We start from the raw sequence: 18,301 nt of genomic DNA on the forward strand, positions 1-18,301 counted from the left end.
GGAGGGATGTGTGTGTGTGTGTGTGTGTGTGTGAGTAAGTGTGTGTGTGTGTGTGTGTTGGGGTGGGGGGGGGGGGTGGGTTGTGACTAGCGGGACCTCATACTGGGCGGTCCACGGCGTATTGGCATGGGCTCAGGTTGGACACGGGGTTCTGCATGGCCGGGTAGGCGAAGTTGGCGTGCTGCTTGGCCTTGAGCCGCAGGCTGGCCAGGCTGGAGTTGCAGGTGTCTCTGTACATGTAGGGTCCGGCTGCCGACGCCGCCGCGGCCGCCGCGTACGGGCACCCCGTCGCCGCGGAAACCGCCACCGCCGCCGAGTTCAGCCCGCCCCCGTTGAGGTTGTTGAGGTTGCCCAGGTTGTTGAGGCTGGAGGCGGGCACGCCGGCCACTCCCGAGGGCACCATGCCCGAGCCCATGTTCATGGAGGGCAGCGAGGAGGGCGGAGGTGAGAACATGGGCTGGGTGGACAGGGGGCTCACGTTCATCGAGTTGAAGAAGGGGAAGCTCTTGGCCGACAGCGGGCTGCTCGCCAGGCCCTTGGCCGCCCAGTTGTTGTAGGAGTAGCCGGAGTAGACGTCCTCGTACGGCTGCATGAGCCCGTTGAACTGCGCCCCGAAGCCGTTCTTGCACAGCTCCGCCTGCTGGTTCCGCTCGCGCTTACGCCACTTGGCCCGCCGGTTCTTGAACCACACCTGGACAGAACACCAGACAGAGAGAGAGAGAGAGGGAGAGGGGGAGAGAGAGAGAGAGAGAGGGAGAGAGAGAGAGAGAGAGAGAGGGGGAGAGAGAGAGAGATGAGACCACGACATGAGACGGAGGAGAGGCCAGTCCAATAGAGTGATGGGCAAACGGTCAAAAGCACAGGGAGGGTCTGTGAGATCAGTGTGTGTCATTCACATCAGCAACTCTTACACATCCAGAGAGGGTCTGTGAGATCAGTTTGTGTCATTCAGATCAGCAACTCTTACACTTCTTTAGGAAAATATTAACATGTAGGCTACACACTCAGAAACTGGAGGATGTTAATGTATGTATCATAATGATGCAAGCATACATCTGGAGTTGTTTTTCTAATGTGGGCCCATGCTGAAATCACACATTTATTCAGTGGGATTTTCACAAGAACTTCACCATCATTGATTGCTCGCACCTTACCTTATTAAAAACAAAATAATCCAAATTTAAACTGACTATTTCAGTGCAATAAACTAAAATGAAATTGACTATTAAAACTAAAATGAAACCCTAGGGTAACAAATGGCAAGGTAGAGCAAACACTTTTAATTGGTTTAAAGATTCCATTTTTTAAAGAACAGAAGACAATTTAGAACTTTAATAGCAGATTTGTAAATGAAAAAATATCCTCTTTTCATCAGCACCCATTGTGTTACAGGACAAGAACCTTTGCTATCACCTTTAATCTCCCTAACGACGATTAAATGTGGTGATCTGACAAAAATAAGTATTTTATTCAATCTTTTAAACTGAAATGTAGAAAATCATATTTTATATATTCAAATCAAGACACACACAATTACAATTAAAAGTAGAGATCTCATATTTAATATTGCTCACAAAAATTGTAGAATCAGAAAAAGAGAAAAACTATCAACTATATAACCTTTAATATGCAAAACTGACAAGCAGACGGTTTATGAACAAGCAGACGGTTTATGAACATGCAAAGATGAAATCACTACTTCTAGTGTGTGTTTGGCGTAAAGCTCCACTGATTTCTAGACTGCAGTTGAAGAGACACCCTCAGGGCTGTAGCCCAACACACACACACACACACACACACCCCTGTATCTCGTGCCGTTTTTGTTTCGCGGAAGCATTTGAATGTCAAATGGCAACTGAATGCTAGGATGAGATTTGAAGGTGATTTTTTCCCCCCTTTACTTTGCAGGACACACACACACACACACACACACACACACACACACTCTGTGGTTATCCAAATGAGTGGAGTTGTAGTGGCACATGAAGACTCTCTGATCTCGCTGCCCACTCCACTGAGAGACAGAAGAATCTTCAGGTAATATCTCTACTAATATCACTGAGTCAACATGTGCAATCACCAGACTGCATATATAGTCCATTTAAAAAATGCCTGATATAATATTATATTTATTCAACCTCACATTTTTTTTATTATTTATCCTGTGATTTCTGCTCTAGGTCTCACAAAAGTAGAGGATGTCAGAATTGAACTACTAAGTATAATTGGCAAACTGGCAAACCTCACTACTGAGTATAATTATTCACACTGGCAAACCTCACTACTGAGTATAATTATTCACACTGGCAAACCTCACTACTGAGTTAGTGAGTATAATTATTCACACTGGCTGTGTTTCACCTCTTGTGTGTTTCAACCAAATGAAAGCCTGAGGACTTTTGAAACACACTTTGGTGTATTTTGGTTTTAGCCAGTCTCCTTTTGATTAAACAATTCTTACTAAAAACTTTTACAATCAAATATAACATGTTCATTTAAGACCACTTCTGCATTGAAGAAGTGCATCCTAACGGTTGGTTTTGCCATGATCTTTTGCGATGGAAAAGAACGGAGCGATTTTTAGTGAAACAGAGTTTGACTCCGACTGCCCCCCCGCACTGGCCCGCCTGTGGCCCACATGGACACTCGGACGGTACTGTGCACATGAGCGTGCTCAGTCGTCTCTCTAGGCAGCCTGGTGCATTAGATGTGTGTGTGTGTGTGTGTGTGGTCTGCCTCCACGCTCTCTAGGACTTTCTGGGTCACATTTCTTTTTTCTGCACTAGTTTTCTTGTATTAACGGAGATGTGAGCAACCCAACAGGTAGACCCAAATTCCTTGTGTGTGTTCTTGGGTGCCCTCGTATTTCACACCAGCATGGCGGCGAATGGGCACTTGATGAGACGCCAGGTGCATGGTGGGTAATTTTAGACGGGGGGGGGGGGGGGGGTTTGTTAAAGTGAAATTCCTGCGTCTCTTTGTGTGGTCCCCTCTTGGCCAGCACTTAAAAGTGACCCCAGCCCAGTGCGGTGTGGTGGTGGCTTGGCGTATGATTTAACATTTGGAACTTCATTAGGGACACATTCTCTCTGAATTGCATAAATCAACATGACAGAAGAGAGGCATGCAGACCATGCGGACGATGCGGGCAGCATCGGCGTCCAGCGGGGCGGTCCGGCGGGGGATTAGCGTCCAGCATGCGCAGTTCACAGGGCCGCACGCTCAGCTATTAGGGCAGGAAGGCCAGTGGCCAGCGAGCTGTTGTTCTTTCAAAATAACAACCAAGACTGCGCACTATGTGACCTTTACTCTAACACCACCGCCGGACTGCCTGATGCATTAGTCGTGTGTGTGTGTGTGTGTATGGCCGGACTGCCTGGTGCATTAGTTGTGTGTATGTGTGTGTGTGTGTGCGTGTGTATGGCCGGACTGCCTGGTGCATTAGTTGTGTGTGTGTGTGTGTGTGTGTGTGGCCTGACTGCCTGGTGCATTAGTTGTGGCTGGGCTGTGTGTGTGTGTGCATGTGTGTGGTGTGTGTGTGTGTGTGTGTGTGTGTGTGTGTGTGTGTGTGTGTGTGTGTGTGTGGCCGGGCTGTGTGTGTGTGTGCATGTGTGTGGTGTGTGTGTGTGGCCGGGCTGTGTGTGTGTGTGCATGTGTGTGGTGTGTGTGTGTGTGTGTGTGTGTGGTGTGTGTGTGCATTTAATTTGTATATGTGTGAGTGTGTGTGTGTGTGTGTGTGTGTGGGGGGGGTCATTTCATTTGTATATGTGCCATAATCCCTCCTCCCCTCTCAACGATCTGTGTTCCCAACCACGTCAACAACACGGTGCCCCATTACTACAGAGAGATGGAGGGATAGAGAGAGAGAGGAGAGAGATGGAGAGAGAGAGTGTAGGAGAGAGAGAGAGAGAGAGAGAGTAGGAGAGAGAGAGAGAGAGAGAGAGAGAGAAGAGATGGGGGGCAGAGGGCAGAGAGTGAAGAGAGAGAGTGGGGGAGAGAGAGAGTGGGGAGATGAGCCCAGAGCCATCTTCTCTTCTCACAGAAAGCCGTCTCTCTCTCTCTCTCTCTCTCTCTCTCTCCTCCATCACCCTGATCAACCATGACATGAGCTATCTGAGGGAGCCACTGCCAGCACATTCGTATTTTCACACTCTTGGCTTTTTGGGCCAAATCCCCTCCACTCCACTCCAGGCCTCCCACTTGTGCTGACAGCCCATGAAGGAGAGAGTGCAACAGTTGGGAACACGTGATGTCATCCGGCCCAGGGGCTTCAGCTGCTTTACATGGGGCTTAGGCAGCGGACAGCTGAGGCCAGGACACACGGAGGCCGGATCAGGGCCGGATCAGGGCCAGATCAGCGTCAGAACCAACTGGTTCCGGATGGGTTCTACTCCCAGCTGTAGGCCAGAGAGATGTGTGTCACCGCAAGCTGTCATGTGACATGACGCATCATCCTCTTGAGATGCAGCAGCTCCAAACGCAACGCTTATCTGCTCTCCTGCCTCAGCACACACAGGCACACACTCCTGCTAGCACACACAGGCACACACTCCTGCTAGCACACACAGGCACACACTCCTGCTAGCACACACAGGCACACACTCCTGCTAGCACACACAGGCACACACTCCTGCCAGCACACACAAGCACACACTCCTGCCAGCACACACAAGCACACACTCCTGCTAGCACACACAGGCACACACGCCTGCTAGCACACACAGGCACACACTCCTGCTAGCACAGACAGGCACACACTCCTGCCTCAGCACACACAGGCACACACTCCTGCTAGCACACACAAGCACACACTCCTGCTAGCACACACAGGCACACACTCCTGCTAGCACACAACAGCTGGAGAACAGGGGAGAGGAGAGGAGAGGAGGAGAGAGGAGAGGAGAGAGGGGGTGAGGAGAGGAGAGAGGAGGAGGGGAGGAGGAGGGGGAGAGGAGAGAGGAGGGGGAGAAGAGAGGAAAGGAGAGAGGAGAGAGGGGGAGAGGAGAGAGGAGGAGGGGAGGAGGAGAGGAGAGAGGGGGAGAGGTTAGGAGAGAGGGAAAGATGACCACAGGAGAAGATGAGAGAGAAGAAAGGGGGAGGGAGGAAAAGTGGAGGAATGAAGACAGAAGGAGGAATAGAGGAGAAGAGGAGGAAGATGAGTGAGAAAAGGAGAGATGAGGGGGCGAAGGAGAGTACGGCAGCGTACAGCGTAAACGGAACACTAGAGAGTAGAGTACGGCAGCGTAAACGGAACACTAGAGAATACTGATGCCCTGCTAGATCACCCACGCCACTAACACTGATGCCCTGCTAGATCACCCACGCCACTAACACTGATGCCATCCTAGATCACCCATCCTACACCTACTGATGCCCTCCTAGATCACCCACACCACTAATACTGATGCCCTCCTAGATCACCCATCCTACACCTACTGATGCCCTCCTAGATCACCCACACCACTAACACGGATGCCCTCCTAGATCACCCACGACACTAATACTGATGCCCTCCTAGATCACCCATCCTACATCTACTGATGCCCTCCTAGATCACCCACACCACTAATACTGATGCCCTCCTAGATCACCCACGCCATACCTACTGATGCCCTCCTAGATCACCCACGCCACTAATACTGATGCCCTCAGATAACCCACGCCACCTACTGATGCCCTCAGATCACCCACGCCACTAATACTGATGCCCTCCTAGATCACCCATCCTACACCTACTGATGCCTTCCTAGATCACCCATGCCACTAATACTGATGCCCTCAGATAACCCACGCCACCTACTGAAGCCCTCAGATCACCCACGCCACACCTACTGATGCCTTCCTAGATCACCCACGCCACTAATACTGATGCCCTCCTAGATCACCCACGCCACTAATACTGATGCCCTCCCCACCCTTAGGACCTTGCGTGTCCCCCTGCCCGTCTGCAATAAGTTCTTTATCGTCCATTCTCCCTCACAGGAGCACATACCATTAGAACCATCAAAACCGAATCAGAGCCATCAAAATCAGAACCATCAAAATCAGAACCATCATAACCGAATCTCTGATCCTTTTCCCAAGTACTTAGCTACATAAACCATACCAGTGGAAAATGATAAAAGCTGACATTGTGTTGCTTTAACGCCCATGTGTCGTGCCCCCATCACAGAGAAACTTACATTGTGTTGCTTTAAAGAAACCCAAAGAAGGAATTCCCATTTTTGCCAGTTTTCGACTGTGTACCAATTTAGCACTAAGAGGGTACCCAACTGGTCTAAAACCAGCAAAAACCCGCCACAACACCGTTACACAGTGCAATATCAGGCATTCCGGTGGCCATGTCAGAAATAATTGCAAGTCAGTGTGGCATTAACATGACAACCAAACTACACAGTGTTCTTTTAAGGCCCATGTGTGGAGCATCAACATGACAACCAAACTACGCAGTGTTCCTTTAATGCCCAGAACTACGCAGTGTTCCTTTAATGCCCATGTGTGTGGCCCAGCCTCCGTGCTGCTGCTCTTGTCCAGTGGTCCCTCACTCACCCGCACTCTGGCCTCGGTGAGGTTGGTCCACACGGCGATCTCCTCGCGCGTGCTCATGTCCGGGTAGCGGTTACGTTGGAACGTGGCCTCCAGCTCCTGCAGCTGCTGGCTGGTGAAGTGGGTCCGCTGGCGCCGCTGCTTCTTTTTCAGTGACCCGTCCTCCGCGTTGGACTCGTCCGTCTGATTCTGGTGCGACTTCTCCGTGTCTGAGAGAGAGAGAGAGAGAGAGAGAGAGAGAGAGAAATAGGAAAGAATGACAAAATTAGAAACAGAGATACAGAGAGAAAAAGGTTGAAAGAGTGACTGGTGTCCTCTGACTAAAGTTGTGCTGTTCTCTCTATTCAGCCGTAATGTGCCACTAGTTTAAAAACAACAACAAAAACATCTTCACCTCCTTTAGTCCAGCACATAGAAATATGAAATCACTATCTCTGTCTTAGGTTGTCTTTGTGTGTGTGTGTGTGTGTGTGTGTGTGAGTATGTGTGTGTGTGTGTGTGTGTGTGTGTGTGTGTGTGTGTGTGTATGTGTGTGTGTGAGTATGTGCGTGTGTGTGTGTGTGTGAGTGTGCATGCGTGTGTGTGTGTGTGTGCATGTGTGTGTGTGTGTGTGTGTGTGTGTGTGTTTGTGTGTGTAGACTAAAGTAGGTCCTTCACCCTGGGAGGTGAGTGGTAAAAATAATCCGTAATGCCGTCCTGCCGGCCCTGTAGCATACACAGCAGGCTGGACTGAGGAGCAGGCCTCTGCCGACCGGCGTTTGTTATGTCTGCCAGAGATCCTCCCTCCCTGGTTTGGCAAATTGCAGACCCCACAGAGCGGGAGAAATTAGCCGGGAGGATAATCCCCGTGGATCAGGAGCCGGCGCGCACGGGGCGAGTCTGGAGCTGTTTGGCCAGGGCTTACGTCTCAGGGAGCGCCTCTAAACGACGAGCTTCTCAGGGAGCCCATCCGTCCAGCCTCCAGGCCTGGAACACCCCAGCACCCCCCCCCCCCCGCACGCCTCCGCCCCCTCCTCGCGCCCGCCGGACAAACGCAGCGGCCACTCAACCAGCACCACTTCCATCAACTTCACACGAGTTCATAACAAACACAGAGAAGCATCTACCTGCTGACCTACACGCTGAACAGCCTACACGCACAGCAGGCGAAACATCTCCCTCTCACTAACTTACTTTGTGTAGAAGCTCATGGTATCGGAAGGTATAGCTTTGACTACAGAGGGAATTCTTATTTCCTCAGTAAATGCAGTAGCCTATTTGTATATGTTGTTGTTCATGGTATTTGGTTGTTTGTACATGTTGATGTTCATGGTATTTGGTAGTTTTTACATGTTGTTGTTTATGGTATTTGGTAGACACTAACAGTATATATAATAAACCCAAGATTTGCAACGAGTCATTATTTAAAGGCATATGTGTAAAACAAAAAGCAATCTAATTTACAATTTAGGTCTATTGCATGTATATACATATCCATTCCACTGGTTGAGTCCTTTATTTTATTATGCTGTTTCATTTCTTATTATTCATATATTAACAAAGATTTGGTCTTAACAATTAAAAGTATGCCTTTTTACTATTTAGGCCTATTTACTTAACAGAGTAATTTTCTAGGTTAAAAAGTATGTGTATATGAAGTCAGTGTGTGTGGTCTGCGCGCATTCTCAGCGCCCGCATTTCTTAGGGAGCCCTTTGATGCCACGCAGTCCGGTTTCTGTTGAACTGGGTGTCAAGAGCACGCGAGGTCTCGTTATGTCCAAGGATTTACGAGTGCTACAAGTCAAGCACTTGTCCGTGGGGTAATTAAATCTGAACTGTATCAGCGTGCGAGGCTCGTGTTGTCGTGTTGGTGTGGCAGACCAAAACGGTGTTCACGGTATCCTCCGTATATATATCTTACCACAGATAAAGGTCTCGTTTCCCTTGCGAGTTTGAGCTGCGTGCGTTGTTCTCTCTACATGAGCCAAGATATGAGACAAATAGATGATCACTCAAAGAAACCACTTCTCAATTGGAGTTGATGTTTATTCTGAGTCATCAGTATTTATTATTTCGGGTCAAGCAGTTTAATATCCTATGAATATGGCCCACGTGTCCCTACGGTGAGGTTTCGCTTTATGAAAATACCCCTTAAATAAATAACCCGTACCATAGAACTGCTTTCCGGGCAGTAATACGAGCTCCGGTTTTGGGGTTCTCTGGCAAAGGTTTGTCAGATTTAATTAATTGATTATTATCATTATTATTTCTTGAAGTTAAAGTCAAGCGATGATGTCCACATTATTCCAAGTGTCAGCTATTCTAAAATCACGCCATGTATTGACCCGTTTGCCCTCCATTCCCTGATGTTATATGAATGAGTCCCGCTCCAAAAGCATGTTCACTGATGTTGGAGTAAAGGTAAATAAAGAGAACGTAGATGGTCCTTGGTGCCTTGGAAAGCACGATTTTATTAGCCCATAATATTTGGCCTCTGTAGCTCGTTATCATTCCCGGGCGGTAATATGTAATCCCCGGTTCACATTCTGGCGTTCTCCTAAGCCCCGCGCCGCTCCTACCTCTACTGTCTGTAGTAAGTTTACATTAGTCACACTTACGAGGTCTGAACGCTGCCGCCCGACTGCCTGACACGACGTCTGTTCGTTCGCACGAACTTCATAAATGTTTGCCTTTTCCTCCCCATCGGCCTCATTTGTCACAGAGATAGACGGTTCTTAAGGCGGACGAACACATTTGGCTGTCGAACGTGAGGCATTAAGGCTTCAAAACCACCCCTATTTCGGTTTCCTCTTGTACCTAAGAAAATATAAACTAAAATATTTTTACTTTTGTGGTGAGTTATAAATACCCCGTGTTAACAAAATCCACTCTCTAAAACAGAGGAACACACAAAACATCAAGAGTTTCCATTTTAAACGAAGCGCTTTAATGCCATCAGCTGAATCATTAAATATCCTAGCTGCCAGTAATACACATTTTAATTTGGTTAGAGGGCAAACGTGGATAATTAATCAGTGATGTTTCCCATGAAATATATGCCCGCACGTTTCTGTGCTATTATGTGAACGAATCACAGCAGCGAATAGAGATGGGACATAATGTGTCGACCTCTGCAGTTTTTAGCGCGAGGGCATTACGCTTCATCTCATTAATCTTTCATGGGAATTAAAGTCTATTAATCATATATTTCTAATAATTACTCTACATATATTATGAAAATAAAATGTAATTTAGCTCTTTAATTTCATGATTTGGCCGATTCAAAGCATGATCGCATCACGTGCATGTAGCGATAATAATAATAATAATAATAATAATAATAATAATAATAATAATAATATATTGTAGTTGAATGTTATCTGTCATCGTCACTGATGTGGACTGACCGCTGTTGTCTTGACCCTTGCAGCCCGGGTCATGCTGTGGGGTGCCGGAGTCCGAGAGAGACAGTGCTGGGCTTCGGGCCTCGCTGTCCGCCAGAAGGTTAAAATCCATAACCCCGACTGCCAGGATCTGTAAAGATTAATGAAACACACTTCAGCGCAACACACAATACCCAGAGTTCATCTCCCGAACAGACCATAATAACTATACGCAACAACAAAGCCACCGCCGGTTTATGCAGGGCGCACTACAGCCCTTTGGTTTTGTGTGGAACACCGAAATGATTTGATGTAAACTACACCGGTCGCTTGAATATCAAAATGGACATCATGAGTTCATCTCTGTTATAATGTCGCTGGGGACTTCTTAAAGACCGCCTTCACATGATGAGCGATTATTTAATCACTAATACAGCTTGAAGGTGAACGTTGGTAGCTACAAATGTCAGAAGTGGGGAACCCCGTGTGCAATGCCAGCTTATCATAAACGCTAACTACCCCAGCCTGACGTCCTCATAATATCCGTAACCTGCCTTCACACTACCTGCTTGACAGTTCTGCATGGCAAAAAGCGGCATCGACGAAACCGACGGACCTCCACTGTGCGCAATGCTAGGCAATGCGCTACAATTTTGAAGTGGAAAGACGCGCTTCGCAGTCGTGCATAGTTAAGGTGGTAAAATATATGGTGACACTTCGAACTTAAATAGCAGCCTCGTGAGAGAAGCTGACGCGTAATGGAGCCTAAAATAACAGCTCGTTTATTTATACAACCGCAGTTAACACCTTAAAGATATGGCCCCACGATCACTCCCTCAAAGCCCTTCACGATTTATGATGTCGTGGCAGGCTTTCACAACACGGCGTGGGCCTCTCCCTCTCTCTCTCCCTCACTCTCCTTGTAGCCAGTGGCGAGCCAAGTTTCAGAACTGAACATATCGTGGACTATGTGGCCTTTAACCCGGGCTTTGTGCGCTGGTATGTACTATAGTTGACCTGTGTCCCCGTAATAACGTTGACCTCTCCAGTTCTTTTTGATTGTCTGAGTTCCTTCCTCTCCAGGGCCAAACCTCATAACTGCGTCGCTTCAAATGGGGAATTTTTGACCCAGTCGACCCCAAAGAGCAACAGGTTACACTAAGTATACTATAATTGATGCTCTTTTTTTGCGAATCATTGTCCAGCTTACAAACTGAAATTATTTAACACGTGATACTGGATAGTCTCCTGCAGGCAGACTACATGTGTAGCCTATGCGTAATGGATTATTTTACAAACAAAGTTTGCCTACGAGGGAAATGTTTCTGTAAGACTGGCGATTGTCAAGACATAAACGTGCATGGCTTAATTTATTCAACACTGTAAAATCATAGTTATATATATTTTTTTTTTTAAGAAAAAGGATTCGGTCACCACAAAAAACCCACAGTCAAGTCAACTTCCTCCCGTTTGACATCTCACTTCGCATGCTGGGAAGGGTTTTGATGGCTTGTTAGCATTAGCTTAGCCTTTAAAGCACATTTAGGGTGTTTACACACCAGAACCCAATCGCTTTCCTGGTTCAGTGCTCATGTCAATAGACTCGGCCGCAGGGGGAATTGCCTAAAGAACACACAATAGACATGCGTCTGGGTCATCCTACCCTGGAGCCGGGGAATGGGACGGCACTGCTTTGATCCCATATTTTCCTCAGACTAACATGTTTAGACCCTCTGCTACCCGCTAACTTAGTACTAAGCTCTCTAGTAGCCAACTACTTCACTTTATGCTGATCAGCGTGGTTCCGATGGCACTTTGAGTCCTGACTAAGACGTCACATGCATGCGTGAGCAACATATCGTCTCAGGTCATAGTTGGCTGGCCATTTCAGTAGTAGGTTACTAGTAGTATGGAAATACAAGGCCTCCTGTATAGCCCCAGAGACAGCGTGTGATATGTTGACGTAAAATAGCTATATCCCCATAACAAATCTCCATATCAAAGACATCTTTGTCTCCCCTAAAAGTGACAAGTGGAGACGAACTAGCCTACTACTGTGCCCGTGTAAATTATTACTGCACAAGACAATGATAAATATAAGTTGTTTTACAGTAGTTGTAGGCCTACAGTAGACAAACATTTGATAAAGTCCAACTGGAAATGGTTATTCTCATAGTCCAAATTAACGAAAACAATTTTTGTCAATTTTTTAAGTCGAATGATGGACCAAATGAGCTATATGACAGCATGAACCAAATGAGTGCTCATACGTTTATTTTAATTCATCTGGCCAAGACTCGCGTTTAACGTGGTCCTTGTACTGAAAGAATTCCACTCCGATTACAAGGCACATCAACACACAACATTTAATCAGTGTGCCATGTACGAGCTGTGTGGACTAGGCCTATTAAACATGTCAGTGAACATTGTGGAGTTTCAAAATACGTTTTTGCAACCCTACGTTTGCTTTCTACAAATTAGATAACCCAAATACCAGAATATAACATCAGTAGCTAATATTCAAGTATTTTGTATTTAATTGGTACACTTAATCACAGTTTGCTCTTGCACATATATACCTCAACACAATTTTCAAATAGCCTCATACAAACTTTATAGAGCCTAAAGAGTTATGTTAGTGTCTGGATGTAGAATAGTCACTGACCAAGACCAAGAATGTGTTGCATTGTAAAATAAATTCGCTTCAATACAAATCTGTGACTAACATGATGTTAGTAACATCTATATAAGTATGTCTACTTGCATATTTTTTATGGATGTTCTTTCTAATAATGACCACTTGCGCTCCAATAGGTGTCAAGTCAATCATATTCGTCCCACAGCCCTGCTCAAATCTACAATGACAATAATCGATGCCAGAAACATGGATTCAGTCTCTGAAGTTAGGTTTCTCAGGGGGAATTCTGGAACTCCAGACCCGTACAAAAGTCAACTTTGGGATACTATATTCAGATGCCCCACAAATGTAATCTACTTCACATTATTTTCCAATAAATATTTAGGCTATTTATTTGAAATTAGTCCTATACTCTCCATCACTGATCGGTCGTGTCATTTAGCCTACAACCAGTTTGACTGAACTGACTGTTGGAAGACATTTAAGTTACATGTTCCACAGCACAAGTTTCAACTGAAGAAAATGGAAAAGCAGCACAATCAGCATAACGGTTCAATTGAAATATAGCTCCCGACCCACCTGATGCGCCTGTGGATTTACATCAATCTTTACTGTCACAGTTGCGGACAAACACGACTCCCCGGCCTCATCCAACACCAAGTCACTTGTCTGATATGAACAGCTGTCTTTTGTAGATAGTACCATCTGAGAAGTGCCGTATTTCGCTCAGAAATATGACTATGAAGGGCACATTTCCACCGTGACAGTGATGAATGGTGGCCGTGTCAACGAGGTTGGCCAGTGGCTGGACTCCCTCTGGCCGGGCCGTGAGTGACGTAAGATAGTTATTTCATATACAACAAGGTGCGAGTACCCCACCAACCCCCTTCCCGTGCTCCCGCCCCAGCCCCCTCCCCTCGCGCGCCCGTCCCTCTCCACGGGCGCTACATTGCTTCTTCACATTCTAAACCTGCGTCAAGAACTATTGACAGACTGAACTTTGGCATTGCAGAACGACTCCAAGTCGAAAGACAAACTTTAATATAATGGAACCTCTAAAAATATTTAAAAATACAGGAAACAGCATTGGGGACTCGAATCATAAATATAGCTAGATTGTAACATAGGCCTAATTGTTTTAACGGAATTTAGCAGGGCTGGCCTAGGCTACTTGAATACCCTGAGCAGCTATTGATTTCCCAAATAGGCCTACAGCTATATTAGCCTGGGAATACCTACAGTAGGCTATACAAACCTTTGGTTTGCGTGCTATATAGCAAGTGACGAAAATAATGTTTGAGGCAAGCTCAGGGCAAAGGAAATAAGACGAGGTAGTAGGCCTATACACCAATGTCTTTCCTATATAATTAAGACAAACGTCAGATTGGGACCAACCTCTGGCCTAAAATATCTAAAAATATCTTAAAGGGACAATATTTTCATTAAAAGACTTAAAAAAGCAAAATTAGCCTGTTATAATATTGGGTTAGCCTACTGAGGTAATGACAGCAACGTTCATTAGAACAATAGCTCACAATAATAGCCTACTAATAACAATGGCGATACTAATCGAGTAATAATAATATTGTTATTATTATTATTATTATTATTATTATTATTATTATTATTATTTATTTGCAATCCTTGAAGAACGGCAATTTAAAATGTCAACCACTGTTTTGTTCTTCAACTTCACTCATCACACGTCATGCGATTTGATGCGCACATGCGAACCTTTAACCCTAATTGCATTGGGCATAGCCTACCGTGCCAAACTAATTAGGGCCCTTCGAGTCTTTTTATATGGCCATTCTATGAACTGTTCGTTTGAATTAATTTTATTACATTTGTTGATGTTAATTTTAGTGTAATGTTTATTGCCGCTGTAGTAGGCTAAGTCATTTTGGACAAAAGCGTCTGCTAAGATCAAACATAAACATAAACAAAAGTCACATGACAAAGAATTAGCTTACACTCGCCACATAAAAGGGTGACATCGACGGCAGTGACAATAATGTATTGCCAGACTATATATCTCAAACAAACACCAGCATATGCATCATAATAAAGAGTCAGTCTGACCGGAAGGCAAACATGTTAACACCATTGTGCAGTCCACTGTAAGAACTAGTCTTTTATAATGGGCTATCTATGTCTATGAAATAACCAACACACGTGTTCTAAACCACCCCAAAGACAACAGCAGCCGTAATGTGTTGACGGCGACTTAGGTCAGTGGCTTGCATGAGAGAAAGCTCTTTGCATAAGCAGAGGGACATGGATCTCATTAAAATATATATATCTAATAAAAGAAAAGATAACTGCAGACAGAAATCCCTTCATTCTTCAGGAGATTGCCAAGTCCATCTGCTGGTGGCGACGCGGGCAGACTGCTTCCATTTCCGCGCGCTGGGGCATCAACCACGGAATTATTCATAAACGCGCTGAGCATTAATTCTCGGGATTAGGGCTTGATTAAGATGTGTGTCACTTCGCTGTCTGGGAACTTATTAAGGGCCTTCTCGAAGAGGCGGCAGATGGAATTTCTGTCCAATGTTTGTAGATGTTAATTTCTCCCCTTCTAACATCCATTTGCATTTGACTGAGTGTGTCACTGAGCGATTTTCCCCACGCACGCCGCTTCCACAAACCTATGTTCTCCAGCATTCTCTCTCTAGCCATATATTATCCTCTAAATAACTTCATTGGTGTTTACGCAGTGAACTGCAAAAAAAGAGAAAATACTTCAGATGGGGGCGCGCACGTCTTTTGCTCTAAACATCAGTGGGAATATCTCCTTTTCGGAGGCGATGGTTTATTTAGTCTGTTCTGGGAATAAACAAACAAAATATGGACAAATTTCCTGCGAGGCGGAAGTCCATTTGATAAATCAAAATTTATACTTTTGGGTTTGGATTAAATCCTGACATTATATGTGTCTTTGTGTCAGCATCCAATTTCAATAAAAAACAATGCGTGCAGGGCTTCTAAATGGATTAAATTATTAGACTTGTCATTTATTTCGCTAAAAATAGACATGTATACACCGGCATTATTTTCCCCGAACGTTTTACTAGTCAAACAAATACACAAATATATGACTTTAAAAAATACATAGGTCTGAACATTACGCATGGCTATTTCAGCTGCATGCCCATCTCCGCGTCTTGGGTGGCAGTTATCCATATACTTAAACGTGACATTTGTTGACAGTCTGTTGGCAAATAAAACAGCAGCAACAATGATGAATTCACAATTATGGACTGAAGCAAAATCACCAGGGAAAGGACACGTGAGAGTTTTGCCGTTATGCTGTAGCCAGTGGTATTTTCATTCATCAGCTAAATTCACGCACTCAGTTTGACATACTAACACGTTTTATATTAGGCCTACTTATACAATAGAAACATAAGCCCATTTCAAATCGGTTTGCACCCAACTGTTTTGTCCAGTTAGTATTACAAAAATATATATATTTTTTACAACATAGCCTAGATTAGTTTTAGCAACCTGAAAGTCTAATATTTTTTTCAAATGTCAAGGACATGGAGAGATTAGGCTATATTTTGCGAGAAGAGCTGTGTTATTATGAGTGTTGTTGACGGAGGCAACAACACACATAAATGCGGAATAATGTGAATGTTAAATATATATATATTTAATTAGTGCATTATTTAGTTTATGTCAATAATTTTGCAGGGATTGCAGCGCTAACTATATGCTTTGCCTTCATTGTAATTAATAGGCTAATAAAACATTGGCAACCACAGGCTAAAAAGTAACCAGAATACTAGATATCCATGCATATTTAGGCTACAAAACTTAATCCTTTTACTACTTCACAACTACAAAATGATCAACTGTTACCAAAACACACATTTTCATACATTTCCAAAATATACCTCTGCTTCACTGCTTACATGACGACTGCATCATTTCAATCTATTAGGCTAAAGTAACAATGCGCTGTATGCGTTTATGTGTGTTCATTGACTTGGTAAATAAATAACATAAATAACATACATGGTGTTTAACTTAATTTCTTGGTTAAAATAATTGAGTATTTTTCCCCTGAGAACCATGAGAGAGAAGGAGAGAAAGAGAGAGAGAAAGAGGGAGAGAGAGGGGGGAGAGGGAGAGACTGCGGGGAGGAGGGGGGTAGAGAATTCTTTTTTTCTTGTTGGTCTCTTGCGGCTCGAGAACACCTGCCACCTATCAATTTTGGATATATCCCACAAATATTTTTGCCCTCTGAAATATTCTCGAACTGCATGAGTATCAAATGTTTACAGACCAACAATGAGGATTAGTTAGACATCAAACTTGAACAAAACAAAAACTTTTTTGTTTGAAGACATGTTGGCTGGCTAAAACTAAAAGCTATGATATTCGGAGCTCTCGTGCAGCTTGTTATGTGCCGTGTTTAACGCCACCATTACCCAGTATTCTACTGCACCATCATTTAAACATCCAGAACTTGATGTTTGACCAATCCTTTAATCATACAAGCTTATATTTGTATGTAGAAATTTTACTTTTTAGAAAAACCTCACTTACAAATCCCTTTAAAGTCTAGTTGGGAACCTAGCTCAAATAACCTTTCCGCGCACGTTTCCAAACATCAAGCAGACAGAAAAAAACTATGAGCATAGCTGGTTGGAACAAACTGTTTTACGAAGTTAAGCTTCAAGTGTGCTGCAAAAGCAGCCTACCTGCACGGGTGCCACCAATACTGTGGAATACACAGCGAATGTCGCAGCGACTCAGTAACCTCGGCATGATGATAAGCTATTAATCTCCCTTCAATTGCTCAAGAATCTCCACTTACACGAATGCGGCGAACAGACTCTCCAGTTCGAGACGGAGAATTGGACTGGAAGCGCAGGCCTTTCGTGACGGATAAGTGATGCGCGCAAGGCTTTCCGACTTCGCTCGCCGGCAGTAGGGGAAAGACTAGCCTACGTTACGCACTCTTCGAGGCATCGGGTTAACGCTCAGTAGACCTCTGGACGACACAGAAAATATAATAAAGTTCCTTTCCACCCACTGCCCATGAACCACCCAAATGGACACACTGGACAATGGAGAGCACCGCGCAACAGATCTCACTTACATGAAATCCCGCTCTGCTGGCAGTAATCCCGCGGTAAAAGCGAGTTTATCTGGCGTTAGTAATGCTCCGGGGTAGTCGCTGTCGTCATGTAGAAAGTTCCTGCGGCTGTGAGCGTAAAAACGGCAGTTTCCCTCCTCGAGTGTTGTCTGACATGAAGGCAGTTGTGCACTGTGTGAGCGTGGTCCTCACGCGGAGTGGGACTGACTTATGCTAAATATCCTGAGAGACAGGTCCGCGGAGGAGAGGCCGGCCCACTTCACGTCTCTCTCCCTCTCCCTCCCTCCCCTCTCTCTCTATCTCTCTCTCTCTTCCTCTGTTCCTCTGTAAATAGTGTGATATGATTTGATCTTAACAGAAATATACCTACACTGCTGATCATGATCCAGTGCTAGTCTAATCAAAGGGGATTCTCACACATAATAACAACTCATCACTCCTCTTGCTATATGCTGGAACACAGTTTCTTATAGATGAATGACTCACCTCAGCTTGGGATTGAGCCATCCCCTCACGCAATAGCTAATCACTATGTGTGCTTCAAATCTCTGCATATTGGCTTTGAAAAGGGACATATCTGGCAGCACTGAGAGTTCATGCTATTTCACCAGAGCTCCCTTGTCCTGTTGGGCTTCCGTAGAGCCG

At 45.1% G+C, this 18,301-nt stretch overlaps 1 protein-coding gene across 1 annotated transcript; it reads right to left on the bottom strand.

The window, feature by feature from the left end:
- Positions 1–96: 96 nt before the first annotated feature.
- pitx3 (paired-like homeodomain 3) lies at positions 97–17,763 on the bottom strand. Its single transcript, XM_076285168.1, has 4 exons — positions 17,660–17,763; positions 9,933–10,059; positions 6,550–6,755; positions 97–691 (listed from the first exon to the last, which is right to left on the bottom strand). Exons 2-4 carry the CDS (start codon positions 10,039–10,041, stop codon positions 98–100), a joined length of 909 nt encoding a protein of 302 aa, XP_076141283.1. The 5' UTR covers positions 10,042–10,059; positions 17,660–17,763; the 3' UTR covers position 97.
- Between the last annotated feature and the right edge of the window lie 538 nt (positions 17,764–18,301).

This window comes from Alosa pseudoharengus, unplaced genomic scaffold (assembly GCF_046254945.1).
Source record: "Alosa pseudoharengus isolate Yale_2024_CS ecotype anadromous, Long Island Sound unplaced genomic scaffold, YU_APseudo_1.1 YU_APseudo_1.1_scf_15, whole genome shotgun sequence".
Classification (NCBI taxonomy): domain Eukaryota; kingdom Metazoa; phylum Chordata; class Actinopteri; order Clupeiformes; family Clupeidae; genus Alosa; species Alosa pseudoharengus.